General features: G+C 43.4%; 1 protein-coding gene across 1 annotated transcript; it reads right to left on the bottom strand.

Annotated features, from left to right (window-relative positions):
* Positions 1-10884: 10884 nt before the first annotated feature.
* Positions 10885-11910, bottom strand: fam110c (family with sequence similarity 110 member C; the record flags this gene model as incomplete). The annotated part of the gene is made up of 1 exon (XM_080833100.1): positions 10885-11910. One exon carries the CDS (start codon positions 11908-11910, stop codon positions 10885-10887), a length of 1026 nt encoding a protein of 341 aa, XP_080689226.1.
* Positions 11911-19479: the final 7569 nt, after the last annotated feature.

Here is a 19479-nt window from a genome sequence, read left to right as displayed (position 1 = left end):
TGGTGCAAATGTTTTGTGCCAGTTTGCACTGGACTTCGTGAACTAAATAAATACTTTTGACTGTATTAAACGGCTTCATTTTGGATCAGGATTGAATCATTTTGGATCAGTTGGATCAGTTGTTCACAAGATACTTTGCAGTGGGTGTTCAGTTCACTCCATCATTGTCAAATGAAAAAGACACATCCAAATGTTTTTTCTTTCCTTGGATTATACAATTATAGGTCCTCCAGGTAGTCAATTTTATAGTTCACAGTGCATGACACAATATAATATTCTAGACTCATCAGTCATTGTGTGACTTCATGATCTTTAGACAGACATTATGCCAACTAAAACACCTGAAGTTGACTAATGACATCCAGATGCAAACTTTGACAACTGCCAAGAAATATCAGCTAGTGTTCTGGTAGAATAAAACCACTGACTGACCTTTAGGGTTTATTACGGACTTCGATGTTGACTACGGTCAGTGTGAAGCTACTGATGAAATACTAGTTGGGTCTTTACTGTAACAGAGGTTATTGGACTGCTAGTGGAAAGAATGATGGACTCTCAATTAGATTTGTACATTGTCTAAAGAAGCATCCAATTACTTTGAGGGTTTTAGATTACAATCCATATGGTATAATGCTGTACAAAGTAGAGTTAGCGATGAACCGCCTCCTGAATGGTTGTGGCTGTTAAATAATCTGCTGTGGTTTGCCTCGGAGTCGCTCCACAGTCCCCTCTCAGTCCGCTTGCAGTTAGGTCCCACCGGGTACTTGTGTTTTTGCCGGTGTCAGGAGTCTCTCAGTCCCTCCAGTCCAGCGGAGCAAGCTTCTGCTACAGGTTGGTGTCCGTGAACATGGTGTGCTCTTTCCTGACTGTGCTGAAGCCTTTGATGGTGTCGACAAACTCCTCGTCCTCCATGAACTGCAAGGACATATTATAATATTTATATTAACATACGTACTATTCATAATAATGTATAATATTTTTACGATGATTCATTTTTTGGATTTTATGGAAACACAGCTGGGCTTGCATCATCTGAGCACATTCTCAGAGAAGACCTTCTGGATTATGTCAAAACTCAAGTCTAAATCTTTTCTATCCCACAAGTAAGGGTCACAAAAGCTACATGAAGTGCAATGAAAGCAATATGCCCCTCTAAGAGTTCTGCTGCCAGCCTCCACAAGCAGAGCAATGGGTCTACAGCGTCTGTGGAAGGAGTCAAAAGCCACCAGACCTGAGGGGTGCTATGGCGCAAGCAGCAGCCCCGACCATAAACGGGCTTGAAACACCCACGAGGACCCGGGTTCAAAACCAACCCACGGCCATTTCCCGATCCCCCTCCCCACCTCTTCTCTTCAGCTAATTTCTTGACAAATATGTACTATCCTATCTGATTAAAGGCAAAAAGCCACCAGACCTGGGCTAGATCTATCTGCCAACTGGACGACTATTGGACAGATCACAGTGTCAGTTAGGTGGCATTCTATTTGTCAGATCAGAGAATCAGTTTGGTGTCGTTCTATTGGTCAGTTCACAGAGTCAGTTTGGTGTCGTTCTATTGGTCAGATCAGTGAGTCAGTTTGGTGTCTTTCTATTGGTCAGATCAGAGAGTCAGTTTGGTGCCGTTCTATTGGACAGATCAGAGAGTCAGTTTGGTGTGGTTCTGAGATACCCACCATCCCGCTGTCATGCCACCGCTTGTGGGGATCCCACGCCTCCTCTCCCTCCTTCCCCTCCTCTTGGGTCTTCTTATCCATGACCTCGCTGATGCTGCGATGCAGGGAATTCTGGGAATGGGCGAGCGTTGAAACGTGCAGTGTGGACACAGTGACGACGCCATCCTCTGCCTCCAAAACCTTGTTGTCCATCACCTCCTATGGGGGAGTGGGCTAGGTCAAGTCACCATTCTCTATATTTTTTTCTATTAAAAATTATATACAGTATATATAATATATATACAGTGGTGGCCAAAATTATTAGAACACCTTACAGATCTGAGAATATTGACCTTTTTTTTGTCTCCGAAACATTATTTAATTTCATAATGTAAATGAAACATGCAGATGGTTGTTCTGAACACAACAAATATCAGATGAAGTGATTCCTACTGTTTTTATCCACTTTTAACTCTAATATTTGGTACGCCCACCTTTGGCAGCAATTACAGCAGCACATCTCTCTGGCATAGAGTCAATATTTCTTGAGAACTTCAACACTAATGTTATCCGATGCCTTCTGCAACTCAAGCCAAAGGCTTTCCTTTGAATGTACACTAGATCTGTCCAGTTTATTTTCCAACTCGCCCCAAATTTGCTTGATGGGTTTGAGGTTCGGACTTTGAGGGGGCCGGTCCATAATTTTCAATGTTCCAGAAGATTCCTTCTGCCACAGGTCATACTGGCAATAGTTACAAGAATGTTTAGGGTCCTTGTCCTCTTGGAAAATAAATCCAGGCCCATTAACGCCACTCCCAGAAGGTACTCCATGCCTCACCATGGTATACTTTCTTATCAATGATGCCATCAATTTCGCCAAAGTCATCTGTTCCTGAGGATTAAATGGCACACCATAATACTACCCCCTCCTTGTCTAACTGTTGCCTAGACACTCATTTTTATATCTCTCCCCCTCACTTTGTTAAACATACACTCTTCGCTTGTTGCCAAACTATTCAAACCTGGACTCATCAGTCCACAACACTTAGTACCAATCTTTCTTTGTCCATTTCGTGTGTTCTTTTGCAAATTTCAGGCGTTTTACTCTATTTTTCTCTTTCAGTAATGTTTCTGTGCTGCTATTCTGCCAAAAAGTTATTTTTCTCACAGCTTCCGACTCACAGTTCTTGGGAACACTATTGAACCATTAGTCATTGAGGTGTTGATCTCGTCACCAATTCTCGTGAAGTCTTTCTTCAGTCCTTAAGACTGAGAATTCTGAGATGCTTCACTTCACACAGTTTATTTTTTCAGCCTCTCCCATTCTTGGGAACACTATTGAACCATTAGTCATTGTGGTGTTGATCTCGTCACCAATTCTCGTAAAGTCTTTCTTCAGTCCTTAAAACTGAGAATTCTGAGATGCTTCACTTCACACAGTTTATTTTTTCAGCCTCTCCCATTTCGGTTCTGGTGGCATGGCGGTCTAAAGTGTATTTTACAGTGCTTGGACTGAATGTCAAGTCCTTGGCTATGCGGCGGTAGCTACAGTCAGCATCAAAAAGGGCCTTTATTCGAACCCATTGCTCACTCATTAGCTCATTCTTCACCTTAGCCATGTTCAAAGAGCAACATTTGCTTTAAGACTGCCTCTAGAGGCTTTGAATATAAAACAATAGGTGGTGTGGCCTCAGTGACAAAACCCTTATGTTACCAATCACTTAATGCGGAAGATAGGCCTTGTACATTCAAAAGAATCACCGAGCTGTGTCCTAAGACTCTTGCATCACCATCAATTTAACCACGACCACACCTGACAATGATAAAACCAGTAATTTGGCTTCTTCTGTGAAGGAACATGATTGTGTGACATTGACAGTGAAATAGGCCTAGTTTGTTTTTGTACGGAAATTGACCTTAATCTACTTATGATAGCTCTATTCTATGGTTTATAGAGCATAATGATGACTTTGTAGGTATTTCATTAGTTTTAAGGGTATTTTAATGGCCAATTCAACAAAAACAACTGAAACCTCTTAAACATGCCTAGTGTTCTAATAATTTTGGCCACCACTGTATATTTTTGGTCATATGGGTTTTGACAAGAGTACAATCAACATGACACATTTACAATGCCATAATACTTCAATACTTTGAAAACACACGCTCCTTCCTAATTCAGGACTTAATAGGCAAAATATATCATTTCGAACTTGAAAATATTCCCTTACATTTAAAAAGCAACTGCCACTAACCAACGCTGAGGATATACATTCGGTTCAGGTCAAGCGCTTATTTATTCATTGACGTTTGATCCTGTAAAAGATTTCATGAGAATAGTGTTCCATATGTTTTGGAGGAACCTCCACAGAACATGACTCGAGTTTACACGTGAACATTTTATATCTTCGGACAACATCAACCCTTGCAGGGACCGGTGAACCATCGGAGAGATTCTCACCTCGCGGTGAATAGTGAAGCCTTTCAGGGTGACGCTGCTGGGGGCTCCTGTGGTGTCTGGCACCATGTCGAACTGAAAAACGAGACACATTATACTGAATGTCAGTCCATTCAGAATCTTAGTACTTGGTCCTTTTGTAAACACACATTTACACACATTATCACTTTAACTCAGATATTTCACTGTATCACTATAACCAATGTTAATAGGTGCCATCTGAAGATTCCACCATAGAGTTTCTGCTCAACAGCACAAACTCTGTTCGGGGAGCCATGCAGTTAGTTAGAGAGGTAAATAAAGTAAGTTAGTCATTAGTTAATCTTTTAAAAATCACAAAGTAACCCTCCCTCACCAGGTATGAGTTGCTGAGGGTGGAGACAGCCATGGGCCCCCTCTTCTCCAGTTGAACAGGAACCAGCGGGGGCCGCTCTCTGGTCATGGGGGGGCGCTGACGGCTCAGCACCCGGTGCAGGAGCAGCCCGAGAACGATGGCCAACAGCACCAAAGCCACACCCGCCATCACCACCATGAACCACAGCTCCCGGTAGACTGGAGGGTCCAGGGACTGAGTCCCCGCCCGGCCCCCGGCTGGAGTCGGCTCCACCGCATCTGGCAGGGGCAGAGGGGAAGAGATGGGGGAGGCTGGAAGTTTCGGGGATTCATTCATCTTACACTTAAGCAATATAGCACGAGTGGGAGTGGGGTAGGTAAGGGATAATCCCACGGGTGGTGTTAGGCCATAGCCACCGAGGCCGGAGGAATTATAAGAATTTTGAATTAACGGTTATCATCAATGCGCTATAGAATATGTCATTGCGGAGTGATTTATTATTAGCTGTGAAAAGTCCCCGTTGGGTTGTTCTTGGACAATCTATGGCATGGAACGTCTCTCGTCCAATCAGAAACAGCTAAATAACGCGATAGAACCCAATTGTTTTATAATTACATTTAGTCATTTAGCAGATGCTTTTGTCCAACGCGACGTACAAGGGAGAGAACAGTCAAGCAAATAGAGCCCTAGTGTAACAATAAATACTTGTAATGAAATCTTGCAAGACAGTATATGCCTCTGGGAAAAGAGTGTGGTCTAGAGTCCCAGAGAAGGCTGAGGTTTGCTACCACCATCAACATCAGAAGACCTGCTGATATCTGTGGTTATCACCATCAACACGAGAAGACCTGCTGATATCTGTGGCTACCACCATCAACATGAGAAGACCTGCTGACATCTGTGGCTACCACCATCAACATCAGAAGACCTGCTGATATCTGTGGCTACCACCATCAACATGAGAAGACCTGCTGACATCTGTGGCTACCACCATCAACATGAGAAGACCTGCTGATATCTGTGGTTACCACCATCAACATGAGAAGACCTGCTGATATCTGTGGTTACCACCATCAACATGAGAAGACCTGCTGATATCTGTGGTTACCACCATCAACATGAGAAGACCTGCTGATATCTGTGGCTACCACCATCAACATGAGAAGACCTGCTGATATCTGTGGTTACCACCATCAACATGGTTTGCCAAGAAGACGTTTTATCTTGTGAGTGGGCCATGGAAACAACTGATGCGTTCTATGCGTTCATACATTAAAAGCACCACACCACATCATGACAACAGTTGTACGCTGCTCAGTCTACAGACTACGGACTTAAGTAGAAGTGAGCACGACTGCAGTGCTCTTATCATCCAGTAAGCACTTTTCTGCTCTAAGGTTTCAGAGAGCAGGTACATGTAATGAGAACTCTCTGGCCCTCTACTATATCTCCTCTGCACTGTTTATGCATACAGTTAACATACACACAAGTACAGCCAGCGAATGCAATATGATGCACACACTCCTTAGATGTACACAGGTTACATCAGGCCAGACTGCACAAGTACCCAACAAACCTGTTTCTAACAGAGAATACAGCGCATTGTAGTAATAGGACTGAGGGGTTCTAAGGAGTCATTCAGCCATTAGTTTACTAGCAGCTACCCATTGTTCTAAAGAGAACCTTAAGAGAACGCTACTGCAGCTTGTGTCCACACTCCACAGACCCCCTTGACGGTGCCCCAGAGAACGATCAGATGAAGTGTGTGTTTTTTTTTGAAGAACCATTTAGGAAAACTAAACCTTGGTGGATTTTAAGAACGATTTCTTCTAGGGCAAAAAGTACTCAGTAGAATATGCGTGTGTCATATTTTCCTAAACCTTGGTGGATTTTAAGAACGATTTCTTCTAGGGCAAAAAGTACTCAGTAGAATATGCGTGTGTCATATTTTCCTAAACCTTGGTGGATTTTAAGAACGATTTCTTCTAGGGCAAAAGGTACTCAGTAGAATATGCGTGTGTCATATTTTCCTAAACCTTGGTGGATTTTAAGAACGATTTCTTCTAGGGCTAAACGTACTCAGTAGAATATGCGTGTGTCATATTTTCCTAAACCTTGGTGGATTTTAAGAACGATTTCTTCTAGGGCAAAAAGTACTCAGTAGAATATGCGTGTGTCATATTTTCCTAAACCTTGGTGGATTTTAAGAACGATTTCTTCTAGGGCAAAAGGTACTCAGTAGAATATGCGTGTGTCATATTTTCCTAAACCTTGGTGGATTTTAAGAACGATTTCTTCTAGGGCTAAACGTACTCAGTAGAATATGCGTGTGTCATATTTTCCTAATCCGCAGCGCCACAGTGTGACTCAGAAACGTGTCACGTTCTGGCAAATGTGAGTTCTGACCCAGTCCCATCTGACTCATGTGTTCCCTCTAGCATAGAGCTCTGACCTTACCATGAGGACACACACACACACACACACACACACACACACACACACACACACACACACACACAGGGAGGAGTAGTAATAAAGAGGAAATAAAAGAATATAAAAGTGAGGCCCCACTCACCAGTGTGTGTCTCCGTGTTGCTGTGGTTGGCAGGAGCTCTTGGCATCCTCTAACTGGGCGCTACATTGGTCCCCAAGGTGCAGACGTGAAGATATGTGTATTTGGACTGAGAGCGGACTTCTTAAGCCATAAATATTTCACATCACAAACAACACTCAGATGGACACGCATGGGGTTCCAGAACCTCTAGCAATTCCACAGATCAAACAGGGGATCATAATTCCGTCGGAATATCCATTCACTATCTGTATTCCCTCGGCTGGAGTGAGTTGGTCCGGACAATAAGGCAGTTCGTCGGAATGCGCAGTCAGAATTCCACACACCTGTGACGGGCTCAGGCTCCTGTCCCCTGGGGCGCCATGGCAACCGCTCCGCGAGCTAGGGCGGGTTGAGTTACCTGGACAGCTCATCTCATTTTGATACAGAACACTGGAGTGTGAGCCAGTCACTCGCAACCATACACACATACACCTCCACTCATGCATGTACACGCATGTGCCTAGAGTTTAACGACTCACACATCCACATGAATTAATCATTAATTATTACATTTGTTACCCAAACACATGTTCATACACACACAAACTTACAACTTTCATGAGTATCACTCATACACATGAGCTATGAGTTTCAGCAAACACATACACACTTATGTATAGATGCATACACACCCAGACATTAAGACATACAGAAAACTCCACAAAACCCAACATAAATCAGGCTACAGTTATTTCAGCTATATTTAATACATGATGCTGTAACATATTTTCCAAAAGACATAGCAAAGTAAAAAAAAAATAATTTATGACCCTGGAATTCAGCTCATATAAACAAGGTCAACTTGATCCATGACACACAGCAACAGCATGGTTTACCCTGTGTGTTTGACACATTTACATGAACACACACTACACACAAGAACTCTTCATATCACTTAAATATACAATAACGTGTCACTGTATCATTTTCTATGAATGCATGTGCTCTGTGTACTCATGTGCGGAGCAGTCCTGGAGAAATAACAGGGCATGACCTCTTTTCTCTTCCGTGGCAGACGAGAGTGAAGGAGCTCTCTGGCTGCTGATCTGCGGTGATGATCGTCACAGCGGGTCACGTTACCACATCCCTAGCACACGCTGCCTGCCTGGCTGCCTGCCTGCACTTGTCATCTGTATGTTCCAGAGCTTGCAGTGTGACAGAGGTCAGGTCATCGCTGTGGAAAAGTTTTCCATCAGGGAGTCTTCCAGTGTTTCAGGGAGTTCCACCCGGCACTGCACGCCCCGTGGTATGCCTCTTTAAGCCTCCCAGTGAAACTGGCTTTAATGTGAACTTCCATGTTATGACAACTTAATGACATAGTTGATTCAGTAGAATGTTAGACCTTGTCCATGTCAGTGACTCTGATCAAACTCAGATATGTTTCCACAACAAAAGAGCCCCTTTGAGGAATGACCTAATTGTTTTTATGTTTCAGTGGCTTGAAAGAGCCTCGTTGGCTCTGTCTCTAATTCATCATGGCCCAGTGAAAGACAGCAATGAAAAACATTTCAAGATTGGGATTCTGGGAGTACTGCTAAACTCTTTCCTGAGTGACAGAAACCCTCTTAGCACAAGTAACACATCGCCATCTAGTGGTCAAGCAACGTCAGAGCAATGAACAGTACATGTCAGAGGGAATATCAGAGTACCTACAAGTGCTCACAGATATGCTTCCTCTACCCTAATGTCAATCAGAGTCACTTCAGTTGGGCAGAGAGGTTTACAGGGATTTGCCTTGGCACGTTTGTCTGCAAGAGGACAAGGTGTTGTTTTCTTTCTGTCGAATTGTTCTGATGCACACATGCAGGAACAGCCTGCAGGAACAGTGAGACGGACAGGATGAGACTCGCCCAGATATCCCACTACTGTCAGCCGCAAAGGAACATTTGTGTGTGTGTGTGTGTGTGTGTGTGTGAGTCTGTGTGCATGTGCATGTGCTTGTGTGTGTGTGTGTGTGTGTGTGTGTGTGTGCGTGTATGCGTGTATGCGTGTCGGCATATGTCTGAATACACTGACACAAAAGACTGATTGGGAGCCTGAGGTTGGAGTGTTTTTGTCTCAGAAATCATTCCTGAGCTGTTACGCAGGTCCAAACTCTCACTGACTTTGGTATTCCACTGACAGACATGTGATTCTGAGTGTGTTACTTGTGGGAGAGCTGTTTCTGTAGATATAGACTACTGAATGACTACAAAACAATGAACAGTGAGACTCAACGTAGATTTAAAGTAAAGTTTAGCTTTGACAACACCCCTCCAACAAATATGAGATTTGCAATGGCTTTGATGCTTGCTGTGTCAATTTCCTCTCGTAATCATGCGTCAGTGTAATCTCCTATACTGCCCATATTCTTCTTCACCCAACAGTAACAGAATTCCCTAACACACACGCTCACACACAAATCAGCAAAAAGAACTCAACCAAGGGAAAATAAAATGAACAAAGCATCCTATTCATGTTTGTAAATAAAAACATTGCTGGAGCTTGATTTTATGGACCCTTAAAGAGTAATGGAAGCAGTATTTACTCTCAGGTCAGGAGATACAAGTTCTCTTTTCTAACCCTGGATTCCACATTCAGGATCGAAAATGAAGGTATTTACGATCCATTGTCCACAGACCATCGTTAGTTCTTTATCCAATGAGAAAGGGATTAAAGTACGCATCTCAAACCCAGCAGGAATGTCCACAAGGTGTGACTGACCTTGGTGATGTCATCCACTCCACAGGCAACCACAAAGGCAACACACCCCTTAAAGGCCCAGCCCACAACACCCACCTCATTCTGAGAAAGCATGGAACACGATCTGGCAACCGCTTCCAGGCAAATGCCTTCTCCTTAACACTCCAAATGAGATCGAGTCCGTTCCCTCTTCCCAGCCTCCGTGTGGCTGTGAGTTGGCTCAAACATAGCCACTGTCTCTTCTTCTTATTCAGAAAGTTAACGTAGCTTCTCGTCATGAGCTGCTGAATTACTTGAAATACTACTTAGGCAGGCATCATGAAAAAATAACCATTTTCATCACAAATAAATACAAACAGATCCTGTGGCAGTGTTGTGGACATGCTGACTATGGTTACTTTATGGCCTAAGACCATTTGCCTCAGAGACACAACAGTCCTTTCACAATAGTACAACAGGTTAGTCATTTGCAGCGATAACTGGGGTTGACACATCTGACAAGGAGTACAAAATATTGATAAACAAAAGTCCACAGGCGCACACACGGTCAATTATTAGGCATGCTACCTATGGGTCACAGTAACAGAACAAACATGAAACATCTGACAGCAGTTTTATGGCGCTTCAGGCTAGGAATGTTGATTGTCCTCCATAGGATACATTCCATCATGTGAGATTCCAGAATGTAGCTGCCAAGGGCGGCCTTTTCTGACAAGCCGTATTCTGAACCTGGGTGTGTGTGTGTGTGTGCGCGTGTGTCAGTAAAGCATCTCCTGTCAAAACACTGTTACATCCCGGGTAGGCCCCTGGTCTTTTACTACCAAAGGCCCTGACCACACAGAGCAGCAAAAACGCTGAGAAATCAGGTGCAAACAGGCATCTGTTACTAATATCTGCTCAACATCTGTTATCATTATCATCTTTATGTTTTATTAATGTAACTGTTTGGGATACTGTTCAAATATAAGTCCCAGTGGCTATATTGATATATATTTTAAATATAAATGCTTTACATGAAATACTGAATACAGCATGTAGGCCTTGTTTATGCAACAGAATGTCCATTGTGGAGATATAGTCTAGTAAATATCTGGCGTCAGTGGCCTCTGAAAGGCACATCTGAGAAAGAGAAATAAAAACCTTCTCAAGCAAGATCTCGTAGGGTTTTGCCAGACTCCGTGGCATTTCTGCAACTGTATAGCCACTTAATTATCCGTGCGTTGCGTTCCACGACAGACGTGGCCTGGCGGACATTCTCCAAGAGCTCTTCTTCCTGCAGCCCGGTGCTGTCGCCGCTGCTCCGGGAGAACCGGTCCTCCGAAGTGCTGACGCTGACGCTTCGGATTTTGTTTGCCAGTTCGTCAGTAAGCGCAGAGAAGTTCTCTTTCCCAAGGGATGAGACGATGTCGCCTTCGAGTCCACAGAAGGTGAAGAACGCATCGAAATCAGCGAAGTTTTTCGAGTACCGAGAGCTGATGTCAGAGTGGGAGCGTTCGACTCCTTTGCGCGCCCTGCGCTCAATCTCAGCCACTCTCTTATGCTGAGGCCGCTCCTGACCATCTCCGGTAACTGTGTCCTGCTGCGCGCATATGTCCACTGTAGGCCGATGTCCAGATTGTGTAACAGGGGGAGCATGATTTGAATCTTTTGAGTCGCCCTTCCCCGCATCGGCTTCTGTCGCCTTTAGCTCTTGTTCATTCCCCGGGGTCTCGGGCAGCGTCTCCGTTTTGTCCTTAATAGAATTCAGTAGCATTTTACGGGCCTGAATTCGCTTGTGTCTGTCCCCAGGTGATCGACGGACCAGCTCACATTTCTGTCTGTACAGTAACAGTGAATCGGGACGTTTTTTGGAGCTGCTGCGTCGCACGGTAATAGGTTCCTCGGGTGGCGACGGCTGAATTGGGACGATTTGTCCGGTGGTCGCATTCCTGCTCGAACTCCTGTTTGATGAATCGTTGCTACTTACTGAACTCGCGTTGAGGCAGATCCCCGATTCCTGCGTGGAGTTGACCACCTGTTGGCTCTTGACGTAGCGGGGCTTGCTGGCTGCCAGTCTCTCCGCGGCCGTCATGCCTGCCTTGCCCTCGCTCTCCAGTTCAAGTTGTTTGCGCAAGAACTCGGGTCCCTTCTCGAGAATGCGCGAGGTATCTACGTCTGAGGATACCTGCATTGTGGTGTTTCCGATGACAAAATAACTCCTTCCTTTATATCCTTCCTATCTTTAGGTTCACGCGACGTTTCAGGTTAACAGCTTCTTTAACGAGAAATGTTCGTGTTTACCACGTGACGCGTGAAAACATTCGCTTGGACACGCTGGTGTGTTAACTGAGCATGCACTGAGGCCGTTCACCTTTCCGTCTGTACACACCGCACCCCACCCACCTGAGGGGGCCGGCCAGGTGACTGTGCGTACCGGAAGAGGACATGAAGTGAGTGGGCGGCTTAGGAGACTCTGAGAAATAGGCCTATGGGATGGAGAACCCGAACTGAACTAAATAAATATGGCCATTGCCATATCTTCCTAATGTCGTTATCGGAAGATTTTTTCCCGTTTGGATCAGTTTTAATATTCTCCATTGCTTGTCTTCGGCAAGGAATTTTACATTTGGGATTTTTCACTTTTTCTTTATATATTGACGGGTGTTTAACATTTGAATGTGAAGCACGGATCTGCTGTATTATTATTATTATAGAAATGTATTATTATTATTATTATTATTAATAATAATAATAAGAATCTGTATTATATATTGTGCGTAGGAAGACAACTTAATTATTTTTGTAAAAAATGAAAAGTAATATGTCAATAGTTCAGCACGAGACGGCGAGTCTGGCAAAACTTTGTATGATGGAAGAGGTCCAGCTGGATGGAGCATCACGAGGAGTTCCTTTATTAGGGAGGTTAGTTTGTCAGGCGTGTGCTTGTATTACCCAATGCCAATTCCAGTGATCTCAAATTACCTGCTAAAGAGATTTCAGCATCACTCGATAGAGTAAACACGTGAAAAAAGGGGAGATGGTGCCACCGTGTGGTAAAACTGACCACTTACAGGGTGAGTCAATGTGATGTAATTGCCTATTGGGATTCTTTTTAAGTGCATGTGTGTGTGCGTGTGTTAGAGGAACTAAGTTTATACAGTGATAAATGAGTGTCCAGATCTCTTTTCTGGCGCTGGTCTTTTTTATTTAGACACATTCCCCCACACTACCCCCCCCCCCCCCCAACACACACACACACACACACACACACACACACACACACACACTATCATACAATTCTTTAGAACACCATCCAACAAACTAAGTACTGCAGGGTTATGTGTGGTCACCTATGTTCTGGTCAGTGTTGGTCTACGGTGGGAACCATTAATCTAGCCATCCCAACAGGCCTCCAGGATCCAGGAAAGGAGAGAGAATGATGGATGTCAGCACTCCCAGCCTCCACTCCCCAATCCAGCCTCCGTCAGTGCCAGGAGAACTCATACAATCCCCCATGGGTCCCCCAGACCTCTCACACATGCGTCAGGCCGCGGAACCTCCACTCACTCTGACAGGGCTGCCACAGTGAGAGAACACCATTTCACAGTGAGAGAACACCATTTCACAGTGAGAGAACACCATCTCATAGTGAGAGAACACCATTTCACAGTGAGAGAACACCATTTCACAGTGAGAGAACACCATTTCACAGTGAGAGAACACCATTTCACAGTGAGAGAACACCATCTCATAGTGAGAGAACACCATTTCACAGTGAGAGAACACCATCTCATAGTGAGAGAACACCATTTCACAGTGAGAGAACACCATCTCACAGTGAGAGAACACCATTTCACAGTGAGAGAACACCATCTCATCGTGAGAGAACACCTTCCAAGATTTCCTGTCATACCATTGAGGATGTGAAACCATCATGACTTAATCTCTGACCTTTTGCACCTTGACCTTTAACCCTTGACCCTTGAACATGGTCCCTTGAACCTTGATATAAGCTTTAGTGAGCCTTCTCTTCTTAGGGTGGGTTGTAGGGTGGGTTGCCCCTGCAGGACTGTCTGCCCTAACAGTGTTGTGGTCATAAGAGAAGCAAGTCAGAAGTTTTGGGGGATGAAGAGCAATGGTACTCATTTCTCAACAAACAGTGATAACAGACATAGGCTTTTTGTGGTAAGGGCTGTGCATATGAAGGCATGCAAACCCCCAACTCGCTGCCTGAAATCTTTCCGTCACACTCCTCTTTCATCCAGTCACAGCCCAAGCCCCGACCACCAACGCCATGCTCTCCGCATCGCTATGTGGAGAATCTGGTCATCTTATGGATTATGTGAATTGACACTTAAGGCCAGGTGGTTTTGATGGAACAGCACCTAACAGATGTTGGGCTCTCCATTAACTCCTACAGGAAACACAAATGCGTGAATACATGGATAAGAGTTTCACGTGGAACGGGTTTGTAGTGTGATCACTAACTCAACAGCATCTGTTGAGAGGTCAGGAGAGAGACTTGTGGCAGCAGCAGCACCCGCGACTCCTTTTGCATTACCTCTGGTCTGTCCCCACATACCAACTGGTCTGTTCAAATTCAAGTTTATATTTATATAGACACATGCTTTGAGTGCAGAGAAGACATTCAATTATGTAAAATAAACAAACAAACAAACAAACACAGTCACAGGAAACCATTTCACCTCAGAGTCAGGTTATGAGGTAGGCTACCAACTGGTCTTTCATAGCACAGAACACGTTCTGTATATAAAATAGGGTATGTTACTGTCACAGAACGAACAGACTCAATAATGGGAATTCGTAAATCAGAGTTTATTGCAAACAGATAGAGCCAGGAACAAACAAGACATGCCACTGATGAGCGTGCAGCTGGGAGAGTTAGTGAGCTGAAGGGGGCGTGGCCGGAGCGGAGCTCCGCAGGAACATGACCGTTACACTTGGCGCCCCACATACACACACACGTCTGGAACCCACAAATTAACTGTAGTAGCCTACCTCTGAGTCTCTATAAAGGTGGTATTACTTGTTGGGGGCCAAATATTAAAAAAAATCCCATTGAACACAGCATCAAGCAAAAGTCTCCAAGTCTAATTCATTAAAAGAACTAGGTTGAGGGTTAAGCTTCATGAGCTCAGATTGGCCTCATAACCTGACTCTGAGGTGAAATGGTTCTCTCTGACTGACACAGACCACTTGGTACCTCTTAAAGGCACCCAGTGCAACTTTCGAGGCTTAAAAATAAACATTCAATTTTTATACATTTTTTATAAAACATACAATTTCTTTGTCCACAAATAAACACAAACATGTAAGCTTTGTGTTCACAAAATATTGACGAGGGCACATTCTTCAGTAAGTCAGCAAGATATTGAAAACATTCTGTTCACGAAAGCAAAGATTGCATAAACCTTTATTTGCTTTATTGTCAGTTCAAAAGTCTGCCAAAGATGCATCAGCCTTTGATTACATGGACAGAAAACTTCAAGTAATTCATCATTCATCATCATTGTTTATTCAGGGAGAATTGACTGAGCACAGGGCTCTTTTGCAGCAATGCCCTGACTGAGGCTACAGAATACAGAAGAAAAATTAATAAACAAACCATAACAAAACAAAACAGACAAAATAAATAAACAAAAAACATTAAAAAAACTAAAAAAAAAATAACATAAAGTACAAAAATTAAATCAGAGAATCATTTAAAACAACAGCATTGAGAAAAGGTATTGCAAACGATGTCTATGTACAGCGATTCAACTTAACTACACTGATAAATACAATACAAGAACTAACATTTACATTAAATTAGGATTATTGTAAAACATCTAACAAAAACTATGCCAGATAGAGCAGCGTTAAACCGCCAGCGTCCCCGTTACCTAGCAACTGATATAGCCTATGGAAATAATTCATGTTGTACTTTAGCCAGACATAGTGTCTCCGAAAGTTCAAGCTGCTTACATGGACCGGATGTATTATGTAATTTGCAGACTTACAAAATGTATGGACCAAGGTCCTTTCGGCCACATCATACTTAATATGGTGAAACAAATTTCTTTACATTCTTTACATTTATGAACATTTGGTGGCATAGATAGATCATAGCATAAAAGTAAAAATGTTGGCCTAGGATATCTATTATGTGGACAGAATGACTATAAAAATACGTTTATTTTGTCTGAGAAGTGCATTCAGCTTCCCCAAATGAAAAGCTCAACTGTTATTTTAGTGCACTACATGAATCATCCGGTTGGTTTCTGGGCACAAAACAATCTGATCTCTTCAACATTGTGTGGATACAATGCTTAAATATTTGTGTGTTTTTTTGTGGACAAAAGGCATGAAGTTGACGGCTGTGTCAGACAAACAAAGTGTGTGTGTGTGTGATATGACAGAGTGTTTGTGGACATGTATGTGAAGAGGTTCTGGAGCAGCAGGAACCGTTTTAACGGATTGGCTCCCCTGAGGGAACTCAGCTCAAGGAGTTGTGGGTTTGGAGCTGACATTCTTTCAGGAGACACTAACTGCTATGCCGTTATGTTTGCACACATGTGCGAGTGTGTGTGTGTGTGTGTGTGTGTGTGTGTGTGTGTGTGTGTGTGTGTGTGTGTGTGTGTGTGTGTGTGTGTGTGTGTGTGTGTGTGTGTGTGTGTGTGAGTGAGTGTGTGTGTGTGTGACAGAATTATGACTCAGGCTAAACTTTGTAGATCAGATAAAGGTACCACGAGATGAATCAAAGGGTTCTGAAGGTTTATTCCACGTACAACCTATAGGGAATCAGTTCCTTATCAAATTAGACAGGGTAACGGATTGGATTTCAATGTACAGTATTACTTTTTATAAGGTCAGCTATGGGAGGTCACAGATCACTGGGGGTGTGTTACAGTTTAGAGGTGGGACAGGGGAGGTGAGTGGGAGGGGAGGGGAGGTTACCCCACGGAAGCTTCCGGAAGGTTAACACACAAAGGCACAAAAGGCAACATGTAAAATAGTTGGTGTGTATTAAATCACTCTGGCTAGAGAGGAAGTCTGGAAAGGTGACGAGGCCGATTTTGCATAGGGCCTCACCGTGGGTGATCAATGCCCATGGTAAACACACACAAAGGAGAGCCTGCATGCTTGCAATGCACTTGTAAATATGTGAATCAATGGTAATATCAATTTCCATCATGTGTGTGAGTGCGTGCGTGCGTGCGTGCGTGCGTGCGTGCGTGCGTGCGTGCGTGCGTGCGTGCGTGCGTGCGTGCGTGCATGTGTGTTTGTGTATGAGTCTTGATGAGATTTAAGTAAATTCTGTTTTAAGCTCCTGTAAGTACTGTTTATCCCCTGTCGTATATGTTCTGATATGTAGCAAAGAAAGCCTCTTCTTTGCCAAAGAGCTCTCTGAATCGTAGGCAGTTATGTCTCACAAGGTTATAAGTTATATGTTATTATAAACCTTTCGTATTTCGATGAAATCAGTCCATATTACATCAAAATCATCAATCCTGTTCTTCTGTGAACACTTCAAATTGAAATTGAGGACAAGGGTGTGGCTGGAGACACCATTCTTATTTGGGATGAAATAAACAGGTGTTAAGTAGATCTGCAGGTCTGGTGAATCTTAACAGTCAATGTACGGTGAATATCTTATATCGTTTAACATTTTTATGTTAAATAGCTGAAAGAAACATTAATGGCCCAGTCCCATGACCACAGCTGCTAGCTTTCCTGTTTGGCATTGGGCTAGTCGAGTTTGGTTTCAAGCACAGTTTTAACATCTTGCTTCCATCTTTGCTCCCACACGCAGGGCCACTGGGACACGTGGGTGCCCGCAGCGGAATGGCTTTACTTTCTGAGACTGACTGAACCTATAAGAAACGAACCCGTCATCCTCACATGAAGATTAGGGCTCATGGTGTGAATCAGAACCCTACAAGACCAAAGATGATGCAAATGTTTTCTTGTTAAGATTTGATTTACAAGAGTAGAGATCAGACCTGCAGATTAACTTTAGAAAACTTGAGTCAAAGTATTCCCATGAACTCTCTCTTATCTTCTCCTCTCCCCTCCTCTCCTCTCCTCCCCTAACCTCTCCTACTCACTTCTCCTACACCGCTCTCTAGCCCCTTTCTCATCAGTCGATTGTTCAACTTCCTCTTGAAGACTGGCCAGTCCATGAAACTTATCTGCACTGGTTAATACTAAAGGAAAGAATGAGGCCGTACTTATTCACTGTCACAGATTCAGAACCAGGAAAATCCATTTGAGATTGTTTGAGGTTTGTACTTATTTATTTTATTTCATGTTTATGGGACAGACTGCAAAAAATCATATCAAACCAATGGAATAAAGAGAGCCGCGTGTTTAATGCCAAAGCAGAAACAGATCTTTGGCACCTCTATCCCATCTCTCTTGCAGATGAGAATTCCAGATGTGACAGACTCTGATAGAAACCGACTCCAAACATGTGTACACTTGCACACCGACACCCCTTTCAGCATGACCTCTCCCAGTGCAATGGGCCCAAAGTCAGACTGAAGAGAGATAGAATCCATGTACTGAAAAATTCAAGTTGGAGGACTTAGAAATCTCTTATTTTCTGGCCCAGGTACAGCACTGTAAGCGTCCTGTGTCTTGTTATTCACAAAACTCAATCAAAGTCCTCAAAGAAAAGTGCTCATTAGATGGGATTCATTCTTACGGATGGAAGTCCATGAACTTCCCTCACAAATCCATGATATATCTAAGGCAACATAATCCTCCATACTAAAACTAGGAGCATCTGCACACAACACAGCAGCAAAGAAACACAGACAAAGAGGTTTTGCTCCCATAAAGATGGGGTAGGGGGCCAATGTCACGAGATGCTGGGCAACAAAAGCGATGCAACAAAAGAAACTGCTTCTCTTTTGAAGCAGCTGTAAACAACTCTTAGAGGTAGTGTGTGTGTGTGTGTGTGTGTGTGTGTGTGTGTGTGTGTGTGTGTGTGTGTGTGTGTGTGTGTGTGTGTGTTTGTGTGTGTGTGTGTGTGTGTGTGTGTGTGTGTGTGTGTGTGTGTGTGTGTGTGTGTGTGTGTGCGTGTGTGTGTGTATGCACGCACGCGTGCAGTCACACTTACTTGGCTCAGCAATGCAATGTTTGGTTGATAAGCCTATCAACCTAATCTGACTGACAAACACCCTTAATTCCAATCTTGTTTAAAAATTAGTCTGAAAAAGGGCTAAGAGCCAGAGGTAAGCAAGGGTTTATCAAAAGTCTTTCTTGGTCTGAAAAACACACCTAGCTTTTCCTGCTATTTCCCATGACCTTCCATAATCCTAGGTCAAGACTAGGTGCAAAGTTTACCTAAAATTAGAAACCCACATCAAATTATGTAATATGTAAACCCGGAGCTGAGCCTGCATGTTACAATGAGAGTGATTCAGACGAATCCATTGAGATATTTGTAATGAAAGTAGGACAGATATTACATGAAATGGGGTTTCTGTGCTGTCTTTCATTTTCACTGTATCACTGTAACCTAGAGTGGATATCCTACCAGTCTTCTCAGGGGTTAAATAACCAAACTGATGTCTGATTGTGATACCCTGATATGGATAAAGTGGGCTACTTAGTATTTTGTATACATTTTACTTTGTGTTCTTTGCCCACATTCATTTAAGATTTGTTTTTTCACACAATGTTGTGTTTATAGTCCATTTTATGAAAAGTTCATAATTACAACCAGGCATCGCAATTGACAGCTATTGAAGGA

This window comes from Sprattus sprattus (assembly GCF_963457725.1).
Source record: "Sprattus sprattus genome assembly, chromosome: 2".
NCBI classification, from domain to species: Eukaryota; Metazoa; Chordata; class Actinopteri; order Clupeiformes; family Clupeidae; genus Sprattus; species Sprattus sprattus.
Note: the sequence above shows the minus strand (reverse complement) of the source record. Positions and strands in the feature narration are given on the sequence as shown.